Genomic DNA, 20,966 nt, shown 5'->3' with positions numbered 1-20,966 from the left:
TTACTTATTGAACTGCCCTCGTAGTACAGATACAGGTATCCAAGTAATACGCAACTTTATAACTTCCTGGTGGAAGATGATGCATTCTAACAGCCTCTCGTGGGTCCTTTGGGCTGTCGTCTCGTCGTATGCTTTTCGAAGTTTCACCGGCAGCTTGTGCGCTGACTCCGGCCTGCTGAGGGGCCTCCCCTGCTCTTCGAGGCTGTCGTCGTCGCCGCCGCCGTCAGCGCCTTCCGCGATGGAGAGGAAGTCGATGTTGAGGACCTTGAGCTGCGAGGACAGGTAGATGATGAGCGTGACGTAGAAGGTGTCGAGCGTGCTGGTGGAGAGGTAGAGCAGCATCAGCCAGTAGCAGACGCCCACGTAGGCCAGCTGGTAGGCGGGCGTCCCCACCGGCTGCCCGCGCGGCCACCACAGCAGCATCGCCAGGTTGCGGCCCAGCAGCGGGTCCAGCGTCGCGTTCGCTGTGGCGGTCACAAACCAGGAAGCCACTACCGCAGTCTGAACATTGAATGAGCAGTAAGGAAAAACAAATTGTCGTAGGAATTAAACTCCTGGGACAACAAATAAAAACTTTGACGTTTGTCAGTGACATTGCAATGCTGTACAGACAGCAAAGGACCTGGAGGAGCAGTTGAACGGAATGGGCAGTGTCTTGAAAAGAGGATATAAGATAAACATCAACAAAAGCAAAACAAGGATAATGGACTGTAGTCGAATTATATCAGATGATGCTGAAGCAATTAGATTAGGAAGCGAGCTATTTAAAACAGTACATGACTTCTGGTATTTGGACAGTGAAATAACTGATGATGGCTGAATCAGGGAGGAATATAAAATGTAGATTGGCAATAGCAAGAAAAGCGTTTCCGAAGAAGAGAAATTTGTTAACATAGAAACTGTTTTCTGAAAGTATTTGTGTTGTGACTTGGCAAGACAGGAGGTAGCCGAAAGGCACGCGTTTAAGCTCACGCAGGCTGACGTGAGGTCTGGAACAGGTAAAGTAATTATACTAGCAAAAAAGGTACGTAGCTTCTGGAATACTTAACTTTAATCCATAGTTGGTAAACATCGGTCTGACGGTACATGCATCACAAGATAAATAGCAAATGATAATGGTGCCTTGCTAGGTCGTAGCAAATGACGTAGCTGAAGGCTATGCTAACTATCGTCTCGGCAAATGAGAGCGTAATTTGTCAGTGAACCATCGCTAGCAAAGTCAGCTGTACAACTGGGGCGAGTGCTAGGAAGTCTCTCTAGACCTGCCGTGTGGCGGCGCTCGGTCTGCAATCACTGATAGTGGCAACACGCGGGTCCGACGTATACTAACGGACCGCGGCCGATTTAAAGGCTACCACCTAGCAAGTATGGTGTCTGGCGGTGACACCACAATTTGTATGGCATATATGGATGGGAAACATGGACGATAAACAGTTTACACAAGAAGAGAATAGAAGCTTTTGAAATTTGGTACTACAGAAGAATGCTGAAGATTAGATTGGCAGATTACGTAAGTAGTGAGTAGGTGCTGAATAGAATTGGGGCGAAAGGGCATTTGTGGCACAACTTGACTAAATGATGCGAAGTTGAGAGGGTGCATTTTGAGACCTCAAGCGATCACGAATTCAGTACTGGAGGGAGTTGTGGGGAGGAGGAAATCGTAGTGGTAGACCAAGAGATGAATGCAGAAGCAGATTCAGAAGGATGTAGGTTGCAGTAATTATTCAGAGATGAAGAGGCTTGCACAGGTTAGAGTAGTATGGAGAGCTGCGTCATACCAGTCTTCCAACTGAAGACCACACCAACAACACAACTACGAACAGGCCTAATCCCATCCACAGTGCCAATATACAGGCAAGCGATCATCACGTCATCATAGCGACGACGATTGCTAAAGTTAACAACTACGTCAGGAAATCTAGCAACGTTTTTATGCTAAAATAGCAGATAAACTGTTGTTGGTATCCCACCACGTAGTAGCAGTACGAAGATAGTGAAGACATGGTAATCAAAGTTTAAACTGATTGTACACACATCAAATAAAGTTTTGCATCGCCTCGGTTCCGAGAGTTCCGGAACCTTTACAGAAAACTGGAACAGAGATCAACATAAACATCATTTCCGCCCTTTTTATTGCTCATGAAAACCACACATCGTATGTTGTACCACCGTACAGCGAGACCTTCAGAGATGGTGGTCCAGACTGCTGTACACATCGATACCTCTAATACCCAGTAGCACATCCTCTAGCATTGATGCATGGCTGTATTCGTCGTGGCATTAGATTGGATTAGATTATATTCAGTTTTAGTTCCACAGATCCAAATAATGAGATGATACTCGTAAGTGTGGAACACGTCAGAAAGTATAACATAAAAACATAAAACATTTGAATATAATACTTACTACCCTGATCATTTGTCAGGAGATTGTCGAAATAGGTGAATACAATGCAGTAAACTGGAACAGCTAATATTTACAGAATTAACAAGCTGTCGGAATAAAACACTGTTACAGACTATTAATAAATTTATCGTACACAAAATACCTTATCTTGACTGTTGTGACCAAGTGTTGTCAAAAGTGAAATCTAACCGATATTTTTACTTAAGCTGGCTTAACAGCCCCTGTTAAAATATTCATCTATGGAATAGTAGGAGTTGCGTATCAAAAAGCCTTTCAAATTCTGTTTAAACCGTGCTTTATCTGAAACCAAGTTTTTAATGGTTGCTGGCAATTTATTGAAAATCTGTGTTCCTGAATATTTGACCCCTTTTTGGATCAAGGTAAGTGATTTTAGGTCTTTATGTATATTGTTCTTATTCCTAGTATTGATACTATGTATCGAGCTATTGGTTGGAAAGAGAGATGTATTACTTGCAACAAATTTCTTTATGGAATAAATATACTGACAAGCAGTCGTTACAATACAAAGTTCCTTGAACAGGTTTCTACAAGATGTTCTTGAATTTACAACACGAATAATTCTTATCACACGCTTTTGCATCATAAAGACTTTTGCTCGGTTTGATGAGTTGCCCCAGTATGAATCCATATGACGTAATAGAATGAAAGTAAGCAAAGTATTTAATTTTTTTATATTTATATCCACTACATCTGACATCATTCTCACGGCAAATACAGACTTGTTTAGGCACTTAAGGAATTCTGTGGTACGCCCTTCCCAGCTGAATTTATTATCGAGTTGTAATTCAAGAAATTTAACACAGTCAACCTCTTGAATCTGCATATCCTCATATGTTATACTCATGCTGGAAGGAAATCTCTTACAGGTTCTGAACTGCATGTAGTGGGTCTTCTCGAAGTTTAATGACAGTGAATTAGCTTTAAACCACTTATTAATGTTAGGAAAATTTGATTACTAATTCTAAATCTGTACTTGACTTGCTATGTACTGCAATATTTGTATCATCCGCAAAACAAACTTAGCATCTGGCAATGTAACAGATGAGAGGCCATTAATGGTCACAAGAAAAAGTGATGGACCCAAAATGGAACCTTGAGGAAGAATACATGTAATTAATTGGCAGTCTGATGAAGACTGACTGCTTACTGCACAGGTAATTTGCAACGACACCCTTTGTTACCTGTTAGATAGATAAGACTCAAACAATTTCGCAGCATTGCCTGTGACACCATAATATTCTAATTTACTTAAGAGAATGCTGTGGTTCACACACTCATGTCAGTAGCCTCTAATTTATTATCTAATCAAAGCACTGTTGATCCAGATTGTCCCACTCATCAACAGCGATTCGGCGTAGACCCCTCAGAGTGCTTGGTGGGTCACGTCGTCCACAAACAGCCCTTTCAAATCTATCCCAGGCATGTTCCATAGGGTTCATGTCTGGAGAACATGCTGGCCTCTGTAGTCCAGCGATGTCGTTATCCTGAAGGAAGTCATTCACAAGATGTGCAGGATGGAGGCGCGAATTATCATCAATGAAGACGAATGCGTCGGCAATATGCTGCCGATATGGTTGAACCATCGGTCGAAGGATGGCAACACGTTACGGCGCCTTCCATGACCACAAGCGGCGTACGCCGGCCCCACATAATGCCACTCCAAAACAGCAGGGGACCACCTCTTTGTTGCACTCGCTGCCAGTGCGTCTAAGGCGTTCAGCCTGATCGGGTTGCCTGCAAACACGTCGCCGAGGATTGTCTGGTTGAAGGCATATGCGACACCCATCGGTGAAGAAAACGTCATGCCAATCCTGAGAAGTGCATTCGGCATGTTGTTGGGCCCATCTGTACCGCGCTGCATGGTGTCGTAGTGGCAAAGATGGACCTCGCCATGGACGTCGGGAGTGAAGTTGCTCATCATGCAGCCTATTGCGCACAGTGTGAGTCGTATCACGACATCCTGTGGCTGCACGAAACGCATTATTCAACATGGTGGCGTTGCTGTCTGGGTTCCTCCGAGCCACAATCCGTAGGTAGCCGGCATCCCTTGCAGCAGTAGCCCTTGGGCGGCCTGAGCGAGGCATGTCGTCGACATTTCCTGTCTATGTGTATCTCCTCCATGTCCGAACAAGATCGCTTTGGTTCACTTCGAGACGCCTGGACACTTCCCTTGTTGAGACCCCTTCCTGGCACAACGTAACAATGCGGACGCGATCGAACCGCGGTGTTGACTGTCTAGGCATCGTTGAACTACAGATGACACGAGCCGTGTACCTCCTTCCTGGTGGAATGACTGGAACTGATCGGCTGTCTGACCCCCTTCGTCTAATAGGCGCTGCTCGTGCAATTTTGTTTGGCGGGTTTAGTGACATCTCTGAACAGTCAAAGGAACTGTGTCTGTGATACAATATCCACAGTCAAAGATCGGCGGCAGGCAACATCACTTTCAATGCGGCGTACAACAGCCCCGGTAAAAACCTTGTGCCACACAACCTACGGAGTATCTTCGCCAATTTTGACAAAATCTTCCTAGGAGGTGACCTTAGCAGCAAGCACGTCGCGTGGAATTCCCGGCGTACGAACCCTCGTGGACGAACTTTGATTGCCGTGGAAGAAGAACTGGACATCACAGTCCACGGCCCACGAGAGCCCACACGGATTCCTTACGTCGATCGGCAAGAAGCAGACGTCCTAGATATTGCTATCATCAAAAATAATGAGACGAACTTCCAGCTCCGCACCGTCGACGATCTTTCGTCTGACTACCGACCTGTTATCAGCATAGTGGAAAACGCAACGGCCAACCTTCCCCCCCAACCTCAAAAACTCTGAACTGACATCAATTTCGGACATATCTTGACAACAATATCTGACCGACGCAAGACGTTTCTGTGGTGTCACCGCCAGACACCACACTTGCTAGGTGGTAGCCTTTAAATCGGCCGCGGTCCGTTAGTATACGTCGGACCCGCGTGTCGCCACTATCAGAGATTGCAGACCGATCGCCGCCACACGGCAGGTCTAGAGAGACTTCCTAGCACTCGCCCCAGTTGTACAGCCGACTTTGCTAGCAATGGTTCACTGACAAAATACGCTCTCATTTGCCGAGACGATAGTTAGCATAGCCTTCAGCTACGTCATTTGCTACGACCTAGCAAGGCGCCATATTCCGTTACTATTGATATTGTAAATAATCTACAGACAAGAGCTACGTTCAACTTTAATGGATTAAAGTTAAGTATTCCACCATCTGCGTCCGTTTTTCTAAGTTCTAATTTCCTTGTCCTGTTCGAGACCCCACGCCAGCCTGCGTGAGCTAAAACGCGTGCCTTTCGGCTTCCTCTAAAATTCGTGGGTTGGCTCTCCTGCCAATCCACAACATTTTGGCGACGAGGCCAAACCGCGTTCGTACCTATACTGCTATGATTTACTTGTGTAATGGCTTCACCACAATCTCCAGATGTACTGTCCGAATTTTATCGCTTACAGAATCAGCAGATGCTGGCCTTACTGGATGCCATTGGACAGCTCGTCCAGGGTCAACGTGCAATGCAAAACGATGCAGCGACCGCCACTCCACCGCTAACGCAGCCACAACATGCAGTTGCGCCAACTTTTCGTCCTTTTGATGCTGCACTGGAAAGCTGGACGGAGTGGTCACGCCAATTTGGATTCATCTCGCCGCCTACAGAATTCGAGGTAATGAGCGGCAGCCTTTTCTCCTTTCTTCCGTCGGCATCCAAACGTACTGTGTGATCGTCAAATTATTTCCCCGACGCGACGTAGCAACTCTGTCCTACAATGAAATTTTGTCTGCATTAGATGCCTATTTCAAAGAATCAGTCAATGTAGTTGCCAAACGGTATACCTTCTTTCGTACAAAACGAATGGCAGGTCAGACTAATCGAGGGTGGGTTGCAACCTTGCAAGGCCTTACTAGGGATTGTGCTTTTAAGTGTCAATGTGGACTCCCTTATTCAGATACTACGGTACGTGATGCAATTGCACAGAACGTTTCTGATGTTCGTATAAGGGAACAGATTTTGAAACAAGTCAATCCCTCCCTTCAACAAGTGATGGACATATTGGATCGGCAGGACACACTTGACTTTGCTCAGGAATCATTTGCAACTTCACCAGCTGTGTGTCACGTTAACCGGCCCGCCAGGCGAGCTGCGCGGAGCAGTAAACAGCCCTCGCGCCTGGCCACGCAGCTGCCACCAAGCTCTCAGCCACGTGTGCCATGCAGGCAAGCAAATGCAGTGCTAAAATCATGCCCGCGGTGTGCTACTAGACATTCGCGTGAGAACTGCCCGTCACGCGAGGCTATTTGCTTTTTCTGTAATAAAAAAGGACATGTTCAGAGTGTTTGCCAGAAAAAGCTCAGATCAGACACTCACAACCATTCCAGGCCCTTTGCTTAGTGCCGGAATCGGAATCGAACCAAGGATACTCCGGCTCGTGCAGCTTCACCCATGGCAATTCATGTAGTTCATTCCACTCCGCCCAGTGGCATTCTCTCTAACAGTGACTGTGTTCGTCCCACAAACAGTGTGCGTCGATGTCGCCGGAAATACCGTCAAGTCGCAAGTGATTTTGTACCAGTGTCAATTCACGTTGCACGAGACAGTCGCTCTTGTCGTCAGCAGGACAATAAACTTTTTGTAGACTTGGACATTAACGTCAAAGTGATACCATTTCAGCTCGATACTGGAGCTGCAGTTTCACTGATCAATCAAGACACGTACAAACAGCTGGGCACACCTCCGTTGCGTGCCGCAAATGTTAAGCTCAGTAGCTATTCAGGTCACGGGCTCCCTGTGTTAGAACAGTGCAGCCTTCTTGCAACATACAAACAAAACTTGTGTCTTTTTACGTCCTTCGTTCTTCTTCTGCAGTGAACTTGTTTGGTTTCGATTTACTTCAGTTGTTTAACTTGTCTATAGTCTATCAGGTCCCATCAGTGAACCAGACTGTGCCTTCAGACAGTGTTTCTCGTCTATGTGAAGAATTTTCAGACATTTTTGCACCAGGCCTTGGTTGCACTAAGAACTATAAAGCACATTTGGAACTGCAAGTAAGCGCGCAACCAAAATTTTTCAGAGCGCGCAATGTTCCCCACGCATTGCGTGATGAGGTCGCAAAAACATTACACGATTTGGAATCACAAGGTGTGATTGAACGTGTGCAGGCTTATCTCTGGGCATCACCATTAGTAATTTTGCCAAAACCTTCTGGAAAATTGAGACTTTGTGTGGACTTCAAGGCAACAGTGAATCCACAACTAGTGATTGCAACTTTTCCTTTACCCTGCCCGGAAGATCTTTTTGACAAACTGTGCCCGGGTAAATATTTTTCGAAGTTGGACCTCGCAGATGCGTATTTGCAAATACCGGTGGACGAAGACTCCCAGCGCGTCTTGGTGGTTAACACGCATCTTGGTTTGTGCGATTCAAACGACTGACATTCGGGTGTGCATCCGCCCCTGCATTGTTTCAGCAATATCTGCAAACTGTTTGTGCGTCGGTACCTACTGCAGAAAACTATCTGGACGATATTGTGATCTCTGGAAAGACGGAAGAAGAACATTTAGCCAATCTCAGAACATTATTTCAGGTCTTGCGACAAAATGGTCTTTGCTTGCGGAAGGACAAATGTGTGTTTTTTGCTCGTGACTTACCCTACCTGGGACATGTACTCAATGCCCAAGGCATACATCCCAGTCCCGAGCACCTCTGTGCCATACAAGACTTGCCTTCGCCGCAGAATTTGAAGTAGCTACAGAGTGTGCTGCGAAAAATTAATTATTATAACAAATATGTGCCGCACGCCTCTTCCATTTCAGCTCCGCTTCATCGCTTACACCGTAAAGGTGTTCCGTTCGTCTGGACGACGGAATGCGAATGCGCCTTTCGCCAGTTGAAATCGGCGTTGCTTTCCAATACTTACCTTACGCCATTCGATCCCCAGAAGCCAATTTTGTTGATGGTGGATGCATCGGATTTCGGGATCGGTGCTGTGCTTGCGCACACAGATGGATCGCACGATCGCCCTATTGCCTTTGCGTCCAAATTGCTCTCGTCTGCACAAAGAAATTATTCACAGATCGAGAAAGAAGCATTGGCTCTCGTATTTGGTGTTACAAAGTTTCATGACTTCTTGTATGGTCGTCACATTACCATAATCACAGACCACAAACCTTTAACATCGCTTTTTCATCCGAACAAGCCTGTACCTCCACGTACAGCGCAGAAGTTCATTCGCTGGTCTATTTTCCTCTCGCAGTACCGCTACGATATCTTGTATCGGTCCACTGCTAAGCACGGAAACGCCGATGCGTTGTCCCGTTTGCCTGTTGCTGAGGATAGAGCATTCGATTCCTCTGAATTTGCTTGCATGTTCATTGATGCGGAAACCGATGACGTGGTCGAATCGTTTCCGATTGATTTTCGTCGTGTAGCTACCGCCAGAGATGCTGACCCTGTCCTTGCTACCGTTCTGCGTTTTTTTGCTACGCAATGGCCCTTGTCAAAGTCACGGATTGTGGATCCATTGGTTCGGCGATTTTTTGCTCACAAGGAGAGACTTTTTGTACGTCATGGTGTTTTGCTGTTGCGTTCTGATAATGATCAGTCCAGGGTCGTGGTCCCACGTTCGTTACAGTCCTCTGTCTCACAGCTTCTCCACCAAGGACATTGGGGTATAGCGAGAACGAAACAACTTGCTCGTCAGCACTGTACTTGGTTCGGAATCGATGCTGCGATTACGAATATGTGCTCTTCTTGCATGGCGTGTACTGAACAACAATCCGCGCCACCGCAGAAATTCTTTGCATGCCCAAAAGCCACTTCCCCTTGGCAACGCTTACACATCGATTTTGATGGTCCATTCTGGAATGCTCAATAGTTGGTTTTGGTCGATTCATTCAGTAATTTTCCTTTGATTGTCCGGATGTCTTCCACGACGTCATCTGCCACCATCCAAGCGTTATCTGCTATCTTTTGCATTGAAGGTCTGCCACAGACTATTGTTTCCGACAGTGGCCCACAATTCATGTCCGCAGAATTTCAGTCATTCTGCAAGGCCAATGGTATTCAACATCTGACGTCCGTGCCATTTTCACCACAGTCAAACGGTGCCGCTGAACGATTGGTCAGGACTTTCAAGTCACAGATGTTGAAGTTGAAAGAGTCGCATTCTCTGGAGGACGCGTTATTGCTCTTTTTGTCCTCGAATCGCTCTCAGCCCCGAGATGGTCGCTCGCGGGCTGAGTTGCTCCACGGTCGTCCTCATCGAACCTTGATGTCTTCGCTAAATCCGCCGCATCAGGTTCCTGTGCAGCGGCAGACACCTGCTTTTGCCCCAGCCGACGTTGTCTACTATCGTAAGTATCGAGGTTCACGGCGTTGGCTCGCAGGGCGCATTCTTTGCTGCCTCGGCCGCGCTATGTATCTGGTTTTGGGGGCCTCTGGTGAGGTGCGTCGGCATCTCAATCAGCTGCGCCTCTGTCGTCGCACGGGATCTGCCGCACCCCGTCTGCTTTCAGCGACGGTGCCGTCCGGTCAGCGCCCGGGAGACCGATCTACTGGCTCGCCTCAGCCCCAGGTCTTATCGACGCTGCCTTCCATTTTTCCCCATGGCGACGCGACGCCTCCACCGCCACCGCCGCCGCCGCTGTTCTCCCGCCGGCGACGCCCGCAGTGGACGCGTCGCTCCAACCGCCGGGCGGCTCCCTGGGTCACGCACCGCCGATCGCTTCCCGTGACCGCATGTCCTCCGACATGGAAATCTTGCCCGCTCCGGACCATATGTCGTCTTCGCCCGTCGGGTGCCCCGGCCCAATGGAAGTCCACCCTTCGGCCCCTCCTGTCTCTCTGCGGGCGCATACACCGCATGTTGGCGTGCATCCTGGAGCAGGTTTTCAGGCGTTTCCTAGCTCCCCGCGGACCGAATGGCAGGGTGCGGGTGGCACAGTCTCGCCTGTTGTTAGGCTCCCCATCTCGTCGCATACGTCAACATGGGGTCCTCCCCACGGCGGGGGGAAGCCTTATAACACAACCGTCCGCCAATTTGCGGGGAGGAATGTGGGGTCACCGCCAGACACCACACTTTCTAGGTGGTAGCCTTTAAATCGGCCGCGGTCCGTTAGTATACGTCGGACCCGCGTGTCGCCAGTATCAGAGATTGCAGACCGAGCGCCGTCACACGGCAGGTCTAGAGAGACTTCCTAGCACTCGCCCCAGTTGTACATCCGACTTTGCTAGCGATGGTTCACTGACAAAATACGCTCTCATTTGCCGAGACGATAGTTAGCATAGCCTTCAGCTACGTCATTTGCTACGACCGAGCAAGGCGCCATGTTCCGTTACTATTGATATTGTAAATAATGTACAGACAAGAGCTACGTTCAACATTAATGGATTAAAGTTAAGTATTCCACCATCTGCGTCCGTTTTTCTAAGTTCTAATTTCCTTGTCCTGTTCGAGACCTCACGCCAGCCTGCGTGAGCTAAAACGCGTGCCTTTCGGCTTCCTCTAAAATTCGTGGGTTGGCTCTCCTGCCAATCCACAACAGTTTCAACACCGGAAGCCATCGACATCGCGGTACAAACTTTGACGCAGAAGATAAAGGTAGCCGAACGGAGGCCAACTACTCACACGATCTACCCTGTAGTAGCTTTCGACGAGTTCCCGCCTCTACTCCAAGAACTGAAGACACAGAGAAACAGGAGCAGGCGACGTTGGCTCCGCTATAGAAACACGATCGATCGACGAGAAGCACACATCTCAACACGAGAACTGCACACGAGAGGGGCCGAGTGGCGACAGCAGGCCTGGGAAGATAGGATGGTTGAATTCTTACTTCGAACTAAGAACGAATGGCAGGTAGTCAAGAACACACGACACCAGCGGCCGCCTAAACGAGCCATCAGAGAACCAGATGGCCTCCTCTATGACGAACTCGCCCACGCAGAGCTGTATGCTCCGACTTACCAAGAACAGATGTCTACACCAGCGACCCCCGTGAACGACGTCCGCCTGCAAGAACAGGAAGCCGTCGTTACAGCAGAATGGACTGCTTTTCGTACTGCGCCTGTGCAGAGCCGCCCACAACTCACCACACCAGCAGAGATCCGTAACATTATCCGGAAGACTCGGAATAATGCGCCGGGCAACGACTCCATAAGCAACACCGATTGCCCAGGAAGCCAACTGTGCTCCTTACCCGAATTCTCAACAGCTGTCTTCTGCAGGGATATTTTCCTACGGCATGGAAGACGGCTCGAGTAGTTCCAATACCCAAGCCAGGTAAAGACACAGCAGAACCCAACAGTTACCGGCCAATCAGCAGCTTGCCGACCCTTGGCAAGGCGCTCGAGAGAGTGCTGTTGAAGAGGCTCCACGACACGCTTACAGCGCATGATGTTATACGACCCGAACAATTCGGTTTCAAGGACAAGTTATCTGCCGAACTTCAACTTCTACGCATCACCGAACGGATACAAAAAGGATACAACAAGCAGCACTTCACGATTGGTGTCTTCCTTGACATCGAAAAAGCATACGATAAGGTGTGACGGCCCAACCTTATCGTCAAACTGCATCGCACTACCCCTATTGCGGATTGTTACATTAGACTCATAGACAGCTTTCTGCAGGAAAGGAAACTGTATGTCCGAGTCGACAGGAATTCCGCAGGGCTCTGTCATTTCGCCTCTGCTTTTGAACTTATATATAAATGACATCCCAACAGTCCCCCTTGTTACGGCGAGTTTTTATGCTGACGATACGGCCTTTCTGCAACTGGACGACACTTGGACCAGCTAATCGCTAGGATGCAACGGCAACTTGCTGTAATTGAACGCTGGGCGCTGCAAAATAAGATAACGATCAACCCGACGAAGACGGCAGCCGTTCTGTTCGCACGGAGGAAACCAGTTCTGAACGACAGACTCCAAATAGCTGACCAATTTATCCCACGGTCGCCGGGAGTGAAGTATCTCGGTGTCTACCTTGACAAAAAATTACTCTTTACGCAGCATATTGACGACAAGAAGACGGCATCCCAGAAGATGGTTCAAATGGCTCTGAGCACTATGGGACTTAACATCTTAGGTCATCAGTCCCCTAGAACTTAGAACTACTTAAACCTAACTAACCTAAGGACATCACACACATCCATGCCCGAGGCAGGATTCGAACCTGCGACCGTAGCAGCCCCGCGGTTCCGGACTGCAGCGCTAGAACCGCACGGCCACCGCGGCCGGCCCCAGAAGATGGCCAGGTCATTGATTCCGTTCCTGAAGAGTAAGGATCTCAACCCTAAGACTAAACTCCAATTTTATAAGGCAACAGTGGAACCCACAATGTTGTATGGCTCCACCTCGTGGGGCACTACGTGCGTCTCCAAGTACAACAAACTCCAAGCGCTGCAAAACATTTGCTATCGATGGATCACAGGAGCTCCACGGTGGACAAGAAACGTCGAGATCCGCACCACACTCCACGAGACCAATATACAAGAGAAGGTCCATGACAAGGCTCTACGTGTTTTTGACAAGATCGATGCCCTTAGGGACGAAGTTCGACATTTAGAATCGGTGGAACCCTGCAAGATGGCACAAGTATCGAGTACCGAAGTCAATAACGTTTCACCCCCCATAGGCGATCTGTCATAACACGAGGAAGCAGTCACACATAACAGCCTTGACACATCTCACCCTCCACAGGAGATATACGTCACCAAAGACAGCAGGCTAAAGGACCCATTGCGTGACCAAGCCTAACTGAATGTGTAATCAATAAAGTGTTTTCCTTTTATCCTTACATCCCATCCTAGAATAATAAGTCATCAAGGATGATCTCTTCAGTCCACACTACACACTACATTAAAAAAAAAAAAACACACAGTCAACGTCCATCTTCAGGAGTTCTGGGAACCGGGGTGATGCAAAACTTTTTTTGATGTGTGTAAGTTACATTCTGGAGAAGTATACTCCCACTACTAATTGAATTAAGAACCGAAAAGACGGACAGTGGCTTGATAGCAAAATCCTGAATATGTTAAGAAACAAAGATTGTTGCACCTCTCCTTAAAAAAATAAATAAGCCGCAGAACTGTCGATCCTAAAAGTTACTAGAAATTCATGCGTCTATAAAGAGATGGATGTGCAAAGCATGCAAGAACTTCCACTGTCGTACGTTAGTGAAAGATGTTGCCGAGAATTCTAAGATATTCTTGCCCCATGAAAAATGTCTGAGCAGATGGGAGTCTTCCATTCAGTCACATGTTGATCGGCCTGCCGTGGCAATATAAGACAGCAAAAGAAAAACTGTGGTTTTAAATTTCACATTTCAAAAATTATTCTCCATTGTCTCACCGCCGCCCAAACTCTTGTTTGAAGGATACAGAAACAGGCCTCGAAAACCTGCTGAAAGAATTGAAAACAAGTTATCAGGTCCGGGTGGAATCTCATTTCGGTCTTGCATAGAGTATTATTCCTCATTGGCCCTTTAACTTAGCTTTCAAATCTTATGAAGTCGCCAGGCACTGCAAAAAAGGGACGGTGCACGTGTACGGTGTATAAGTAATCTTGTGCAATTACGTTAGTGCGCACTAAATGTTCTGTGTTACCGTGTGGAAACTATGTCGTGGCAGCTGGCCGCAAGCGTGAATAAATGAGTACGTAGGCTCCCAGGGACTGTTAGGGGCAACAAGCCACGCCCCCCTGCCCCCCTCCCCGTCACAGATCTAGCAGCCTACATGCGTTTCCGTACATCTACGAAAGGAGAACAGACACAATGGTCATAGGGATCGGCGATCTCTCCTCGTGTCGTGGGAGTCCAGGATTTGACTCCTCAGTTATTTCACAAAAAAAAAAAAAAAGCAACGAGCAATGTACAACGCAAAACAAAGTGCAGTGCACAAAGCGTTTGGTAGTGACACGGTGCTACTGATGTGGCAGTTCCGGCTCAACCTCTTACGGTGTCTGTCGGTAAACTCAATGAGCGAGCAGCGCTCTTTGTGGGGGAAGGAGCCTTTCCGGAAGGAACCAGGCACATCCACAGAGCTGCCCATTTCCTGTACAGCAGAGTACAGCAGTGTGCGGTGATTTACGTTAATTCTGTTCATGAGATTTTAGTTACCATAGTTAGTCAATTTAGTTTGTGTATTTTGTGAGATACTTAGCTCTTTAGATGTGACATATAAGCGTACAACATCACAACAAAATTTCCACGATATAAAGAAGAGTATTTCGGAGTAAAGAGCGTTCGGTCGCCTCTAGCGTAATTAAAACTTATTAAAGAGTTCGCACAAAAATAACCGAGGGGCTGATATTGTCTGGCCCTATCAAAGTAGGCCGTTTTGCTTGAATGAGACGCATGAGAAAGGAACGCGAAAGTGGAACACAAAGTTTAGTGGAATCACCAAGAAAGAGCGCTCACGATTTTGAGAGGAAACCTATCGTTTTAGGCAGCTTTATAAAACCGGTAATTCTGAAAACAATGGACGATTTTTTACATAGCTAAAAAAATTACTTATAGCTGTAAAAGAGAAAATCCATTTTTTTGGCAGATGTATTCTTTGCAGAAACAATTCGTGAAATGGGATTTATCTGTAAGAGACCTGTAAGTAAAAGAGAGACTCTAGCAAAGAGAACTTATGCAACTGATTGGCGATGCAAATACTTGATAAAAGTAATGGAGTTAAAACAGGAAACTGGAAAGTTCTTTTATAACAACGAAGCATGGGTGGACAAGAAAATGTTGGCGGTGTCCTGGTGTTGACAGCGTCCTAAACAATGCTATTAGAAGCAACAGCGTTATGGTAGTGAATACTGACCCAATAGTAGGATTATATATAACCTACACCAGTGTCCTCATCCAAATATTTCCCATCACATATTAAACACTTACAACAGTGCGTTTTTGAAAAGGCTAACCCTTCTTCAACTCTGTCTTTGGCACAGATTTCAGCTCTGTCACAGAAGCGATTTCAACTTCATCTGTGTTTGTAAAAGAATATCCTTTCAAAACCACATGGAGCGATTATGGAGATTAGGGCATCATTACAATCTTGTTTCGACCAAACATTAATGAACACGCACCGAAGTCTGAAATGGTGCATTATCGTCTTGCAAAAACCATGAATTTCTCCGCCACTACAGGACTTTTTTTCAGATTGCTTGACGAAGACGGCATTGAACGTGTAAATTGTACTCCTTTTTGTTCCTTTTACCCTGTGGAAAGCACTGATGATGCACTATAACGTTAAAATCGAAGAACACTGTGAGCATAACCTACATATTTGATCGCATATGTCGACCGGTTTAGGTCTTGGTGATGCAGAATTATTAACGAACACAACACATTCTCATAACAGCGGATTTAGTCATCAGTAATAATAGTCTGCCAACGCTGGGATAACTTTACGATTACGCGACTGTTTATATCACGAGGTTTTGAGGCAAAGAAACCTTCGAGTCTTGTACGGTGCTCATTTTCATCCGGAATGGAGGTTCGTTGAAGGTTGTTCGACAGAGGGCGGAAAAGGCGAAAATCTGAGGGAGCAAGATCGGGTGAATGAGTTGGGTGCGGTATGTGATGTGTTGGCAGAAGAGCCAACACCGTGTTGCTAGAGGAGGCCGAAATGCACGCGTTTAAGCTCACGCAGACTGGCGTGAGGTCTGGAACAGTTAAAGGAGTTGAGTCTACTAAATAAAGTACGGAGTTGCTTGAATACTTAACTTTAATCCATAATTGGAGAACATCGTTCTTGATGATACATTAATTATAATCTCAATATAAACTGTTAATGGCGCCTTGCTAGGTCGTGGAAAATGACGTAGCTGAAGGCTGTGCTAACTATCGTCTCGGCAAATGAGAGCGTATTTTGTCAGTATATCATCGCTAGCAAAGTCTGCTGTACAACTGGGGCGAGTGCTAGGACGTCTCACTAGACCTGCCGTGTGGTGGCGCTCGGTCTGCAATCACTGACAGTGGCGACACGCGGGTCCGACGTATACTAACGGGCCGCGGCCGATTTAAAGGCTACCACCTAGCAAGTGTGGTGTCTGGCGGTAACAACACAGTATGACTTACGAACCCAAATCCTGTTACCGCTTTTTGGCTGCACAACAGAATGCGGGCGGGTCTTATCGTGGAGTAGCGTCAGTTCTGGCAGTCTTCCTGGTCACCGTTCTTGGACTGCGTGTGCAGGGCCTCTCAGGAGTCAGCAGTTCATGTCAGCAGTGGTGGTCACACCTCGGGGAAACAGCAGTACAGCACATCTTTTGCAGATGCTCGCAGGTCTTTGTACGGTGAGCTGCGGCTTTGTATGGGCTCAACAGTTCATTTCTTTTACTTATGTTAGCATAAAAGACCCGATTTGCCGTCACCAGTAACGATACAGGGTAGGAGTGGTAGGTGTTGTTCGAGAGCCAATTGATGGCGAGCAAGCAGGGGTGCACGTACAGCCACCCACTGATTTTTGTGATTTTAGCTTGGAGCATACTGCAGCCACAAACCTAGTTTTCAGCTTCGCCATAGCATGAAAATGTCGCAAAATGGTGCAATGATTACAGTTCGATAAGCCACGGCTGCAAAATACTAACACGAATACTTTATAGACGAATGGAAAAACTGGTAGAAGCCGACCTCGGGGAAGATCAGTTTGGATTCCGTAGAAATGTTGAAATACGTGAGGCAATACTGACCCCACGACTGATCTTGTAAAATAGATTAAGGAAACGCAAACCCACGTTTCTAGCTTTTGTAGACTTAAAGCTTTTGACAATGTTGACTGGAATACTCTCTTTCAAATTCTGAGACAGGGTTGTAGCCTCTACCCGATGTTATTCAATTTGCATATTGAGCAAGCAGTAAAAGAAACAAAAGAAAAATTCGGAGTAGGAATTAAAATCCATGGACAAGAAATAAAACCTTTGAGGTTGGCCGATGACACTGTAATTCTGTCAGAGACAGTAAAGGACCTGAAAGAGCAGTTGAACGAAATGGACAGTGTCTTGAAAGGAGGATATAAGATGAACATCAACAAAAGCAAAACGAGGATAATGGAACGTAATCGAATTAAATCGGGTGATGCTGAAGGTATTAGATTAGGAAATCAGACGCTTAAAGTAGAAAACGAGTTTTGCTATTTAGGAAGCAAAATAACTGATGATGGTCAAAGTAGATCCTCAACATCATCATCATTTAAGACTGATTATCCCTTTCAGCGTTCAGTCTGGGGCATAGTACCCCTTATAAAATTCTTCCATGATCCCCTAAAGAGTGCTGACATTGGTGCCTCTTTTGATGTTAAGCGTGTTACTCCAAAATCATTCTTAACCGAATCCAGGTACCTTCTCATTGGTCTACCCTGACTCCTCCTACCCTCTACTACTGAACCCATGAGTCTCTTGGGTAACCTTGCTTCTCCCATGCGCGTAACATGACCCCACCATCTAAGCCTGTTCGCCCTGACTGCTACATCTATAGAATTCATTCCCAGTTTTTCTCTGATTTCCTCATTGTGGACACCCTCCTGCCATTGCTTCCATCTACTAGTACCTGCTACTTTCTTATCCGTAACCTCAACCTTATTGATAAGGTAACCTGAATCCACCCAGCTTTCGCTACCATACAACAAAGTCGGTCGAAAGATTGAACGGTGCACAGATAACTTAGTCTTGGTACTGACTTACTTCTTGCAGAAGAGAGTAGATCGTAGCTGAGCGCTCACTGCATTAGCTTTGCTACACCTTGCTTCTAGTTCTTTCACTATGTTGCCATCCTGTGAGAATATGCATCCTAAGTACTTGAAACCGTCCACCTGTTCTCACTTTGTTCCTCCTATTTGGCACTCAATCCGTTTACATCTCTTTCCCACTGACATTACTTTCGTTTTGGAGATGCTAATCTTCATACCATAGTCCTTACATTTCTGATCTAGCTCTGAAATATTACTTTGAAAACATTTTCAATCGAATGTGCCATCACAACTAAGTCATCCGCATATGCGAGACTGCTTATTTTGTGTTCACGTATCTTAATCTCACCCAGCCAGTCTATTGTTTTCAACATATGATCCATAAATAATATGAACAACAGTGGAGACAGGTTGCAGCCTTGTCTTACTCCTGAAACTACTCTGAACTTAGTTTACCGTCAACTCTAACTGCTGCCTGACTATCTATGTAAAGACCTTTAATTGCTTGCAAAAGTTTTCCTCCTATTCCATAATCTCGTAGAACAGACAATAACTTCCTCCTAGGAAACCGGTCATATGCCTTTTCTAGATCTATAAATCATAGATACAATTCCCTGATCCACTCGTAACACCTCTCCGTTATTAAGCTAAAGATCTGGTCCTGACAACCTCTTTGAGGCCTAAACCCACACTGATTTTCATCCAATTTGTCCTCAACTAATACTCGCACTTTCCTTTCAACAATACCTGAGAAGATTTTACCCACAAAGCCGATTAAAGAGGTACCTCTGCAGTTGTTACAATCTTTTCTGTTTCCATGTTTAAAGATTGGTCTGATTACTGCTTTCGTCCAGTCTGATGGAACCTGTCCTGACTCCCACGCCATTTCAGTTATCCTGTGTAGCCATTTAAGACCTGACATTCCACAGTATTTGATGAGTTCCGACTTAATTTAATCCACCCCAGCCGCTTTATTACACTGCAATCTATTGACCATTTTCTCCACTTCCTCAAATGTGATCCTATTTCCATCATCATTCCTATCCGATTGTACATCGAAATCCGAAATCCGACACATTACTGATCGTATTTTCACCTGCATTGAGTAACTCTTCAAAATATTCCCTCCAGCTGCCCCAGGCATCAACAGGATTCACCAGCAGTTTTCCTGACCTGTCCAAAATACTTGCCATTTCCTTCTTACCTCCCTTTCAAAGACTGCTAATTAAACTCCAGAATGGTTTTACAGCACCTTGACCCAAAGTCTCCAACCTGTTTGCAAAGTCTTACCAAGATTTCTTCTTGGTTGCTGCAATTATCTGTTTGGCTTTGTTTCTTTCTTCAACATGACTTTCTCTGTCTACCTGAGTTCTAGTATGTAGCCATTTTTGATACGTCTTCTTTTTCCTTTTACAGACTGCCTTGACTTTGTCATTCCACCAAGCTGTTTGCTTCATCCTACCCTTACACACTACTGTTCCAAGACAATCTTTAGCCACTTCTAGTACTGTGTCCCTGTACCTTGTCCATTCCTTTTCCAAAGACTGTAATTGACTACATTCACCTAACTGTTACCTTTCTGAGATCACTGTTATGTACTTGTGCCTGATTTCTTTATCCTGAAGTTTCTCCGCTCTTACCCTCCTACATATGGAATTGACCTCCTGCACTTTCGGCCTCAGAATACCAATTTCACTGCAGATTAAATAGTGATAAGTGTAATCAAAGAATCCCCTGAATACACGTGTGTCCCTCACAGCCTTCCTGAATTCCTGATCTGTTATTATATAGTCAATGACAGATCTGGTTTCCCTGCCTTCCCGAGTATACCGGTGAATGTTCTTATGTTTAAAAGAGGAGTTTGTGATTACTAAGCCCATACTGGCACAGAAATCCAAGAGTTATTTCCCGTTCCTGTTGGCCTCCATATCCTCTCCAAATTTACCCATAACCTTTTCATACCCTTCTGTTCGATTTCTAATCCTGGCATTAAAATCACCCATGAGCAGAACACTGTCCTTGTCCTTTACTCGAACAACTACATCACTGAGTGCGTCATAAAAGCTATCCATCTTATCTTGATCTGTCCCTTCACAGTGCAAATATACTGACACAATCCTAATTTTCTTACTAGACACTGTCAAATCTATCAACATCAGTCGTTCGTTTACATACGTTATTGCAACTACGCTGGGTTCCATTTCTTTCCTGATGTAAAGCCCTACACCCCATTGTGCTATTCCTACTTTGACTCCTGACAGGTAGATCTTGTATTCTCCCGCTTCCTCTTCTTTCTCACCCCTTACCCGAATGTCACTAACAGCTAAAACGTCCAACCCCATCTTACTTGCAGCCTCTCTCTGCCAGCTCTACCTTCTTCCCAGAGTAGCCACCATTGATATTAATAGCTCCCCATCTCGTTACAATTCGTTTTCCGAGTCGTATCTTAGGAGTTCCTGGTTTGTCAAATAGAGGTGGGACTCCGTCACCTCCGAAGGTCCGAGGCATTTTGCTCTGTTGTTGCCAGCATTATATTTAAAGTACCATGGAAGCAGGTTGATAGCCTTATTGCCCCGGGTCCCATTGAGTTTTACCCCTAACGGTTGAGGGACTAACCAATGTATTTGGCAGTCTTTGCCGTCTGAGCACAAAGGTGACCACGACTCAGAATATGTCCGAGATGCCCGCCTTATTCCATAGTAACTGGTATCCCGACTAATCATACAATGAAGGCTTTCACGACTGGATAGTACTGTTATTGATAATTCTTCCGGGATATATGGCCGTGGTCCATGGAATATTTCTATTCCTAACGTTTCGTCCAATA

The 20,966-nt window shown here is 46.1% G+C and overlaps 1 protein-coding gene across 1 annotated transcript in view; it reads right to left on the bottom strand.

The window, feature by feature from the left end:
- Positions 1–20,966, bottom strand: part of LOC126259528 (uncharacterized) — an 86,757-nt gene continuing 65,791 nt past the window's right edge. The window contains exon 4 of the mRNA XM_049956393.1: positions 1–464. Within this exon, the coding sequence (XP_049812350.1) occupies positions 1–464 (464 nt within the window). The remainder of the gene's footprint in view (positions 465–20,966) is intronic.

This window comes from Schistocerca nitens, chromosome 5, assembly GCF_023898315.1.
Source record: "Schistocerca nitens isolate TAMUIC-IGC-003100 chromosome 5, iqSchNite1.1, whole genome shotgun sequence".
Taxonomy (NCBI): domain Eukaryota; kingdom Metazoa; phylum Arthropoda; class Insecta; order Orthoptera; family Acrididae; genus Schistocerca; species Schistocerca nitens.
The sequence above is the reverse complement of the archived record's forward strand: the minus strand, read 5'-3'. Positions and strand labels throughout refer to the sequence as shown.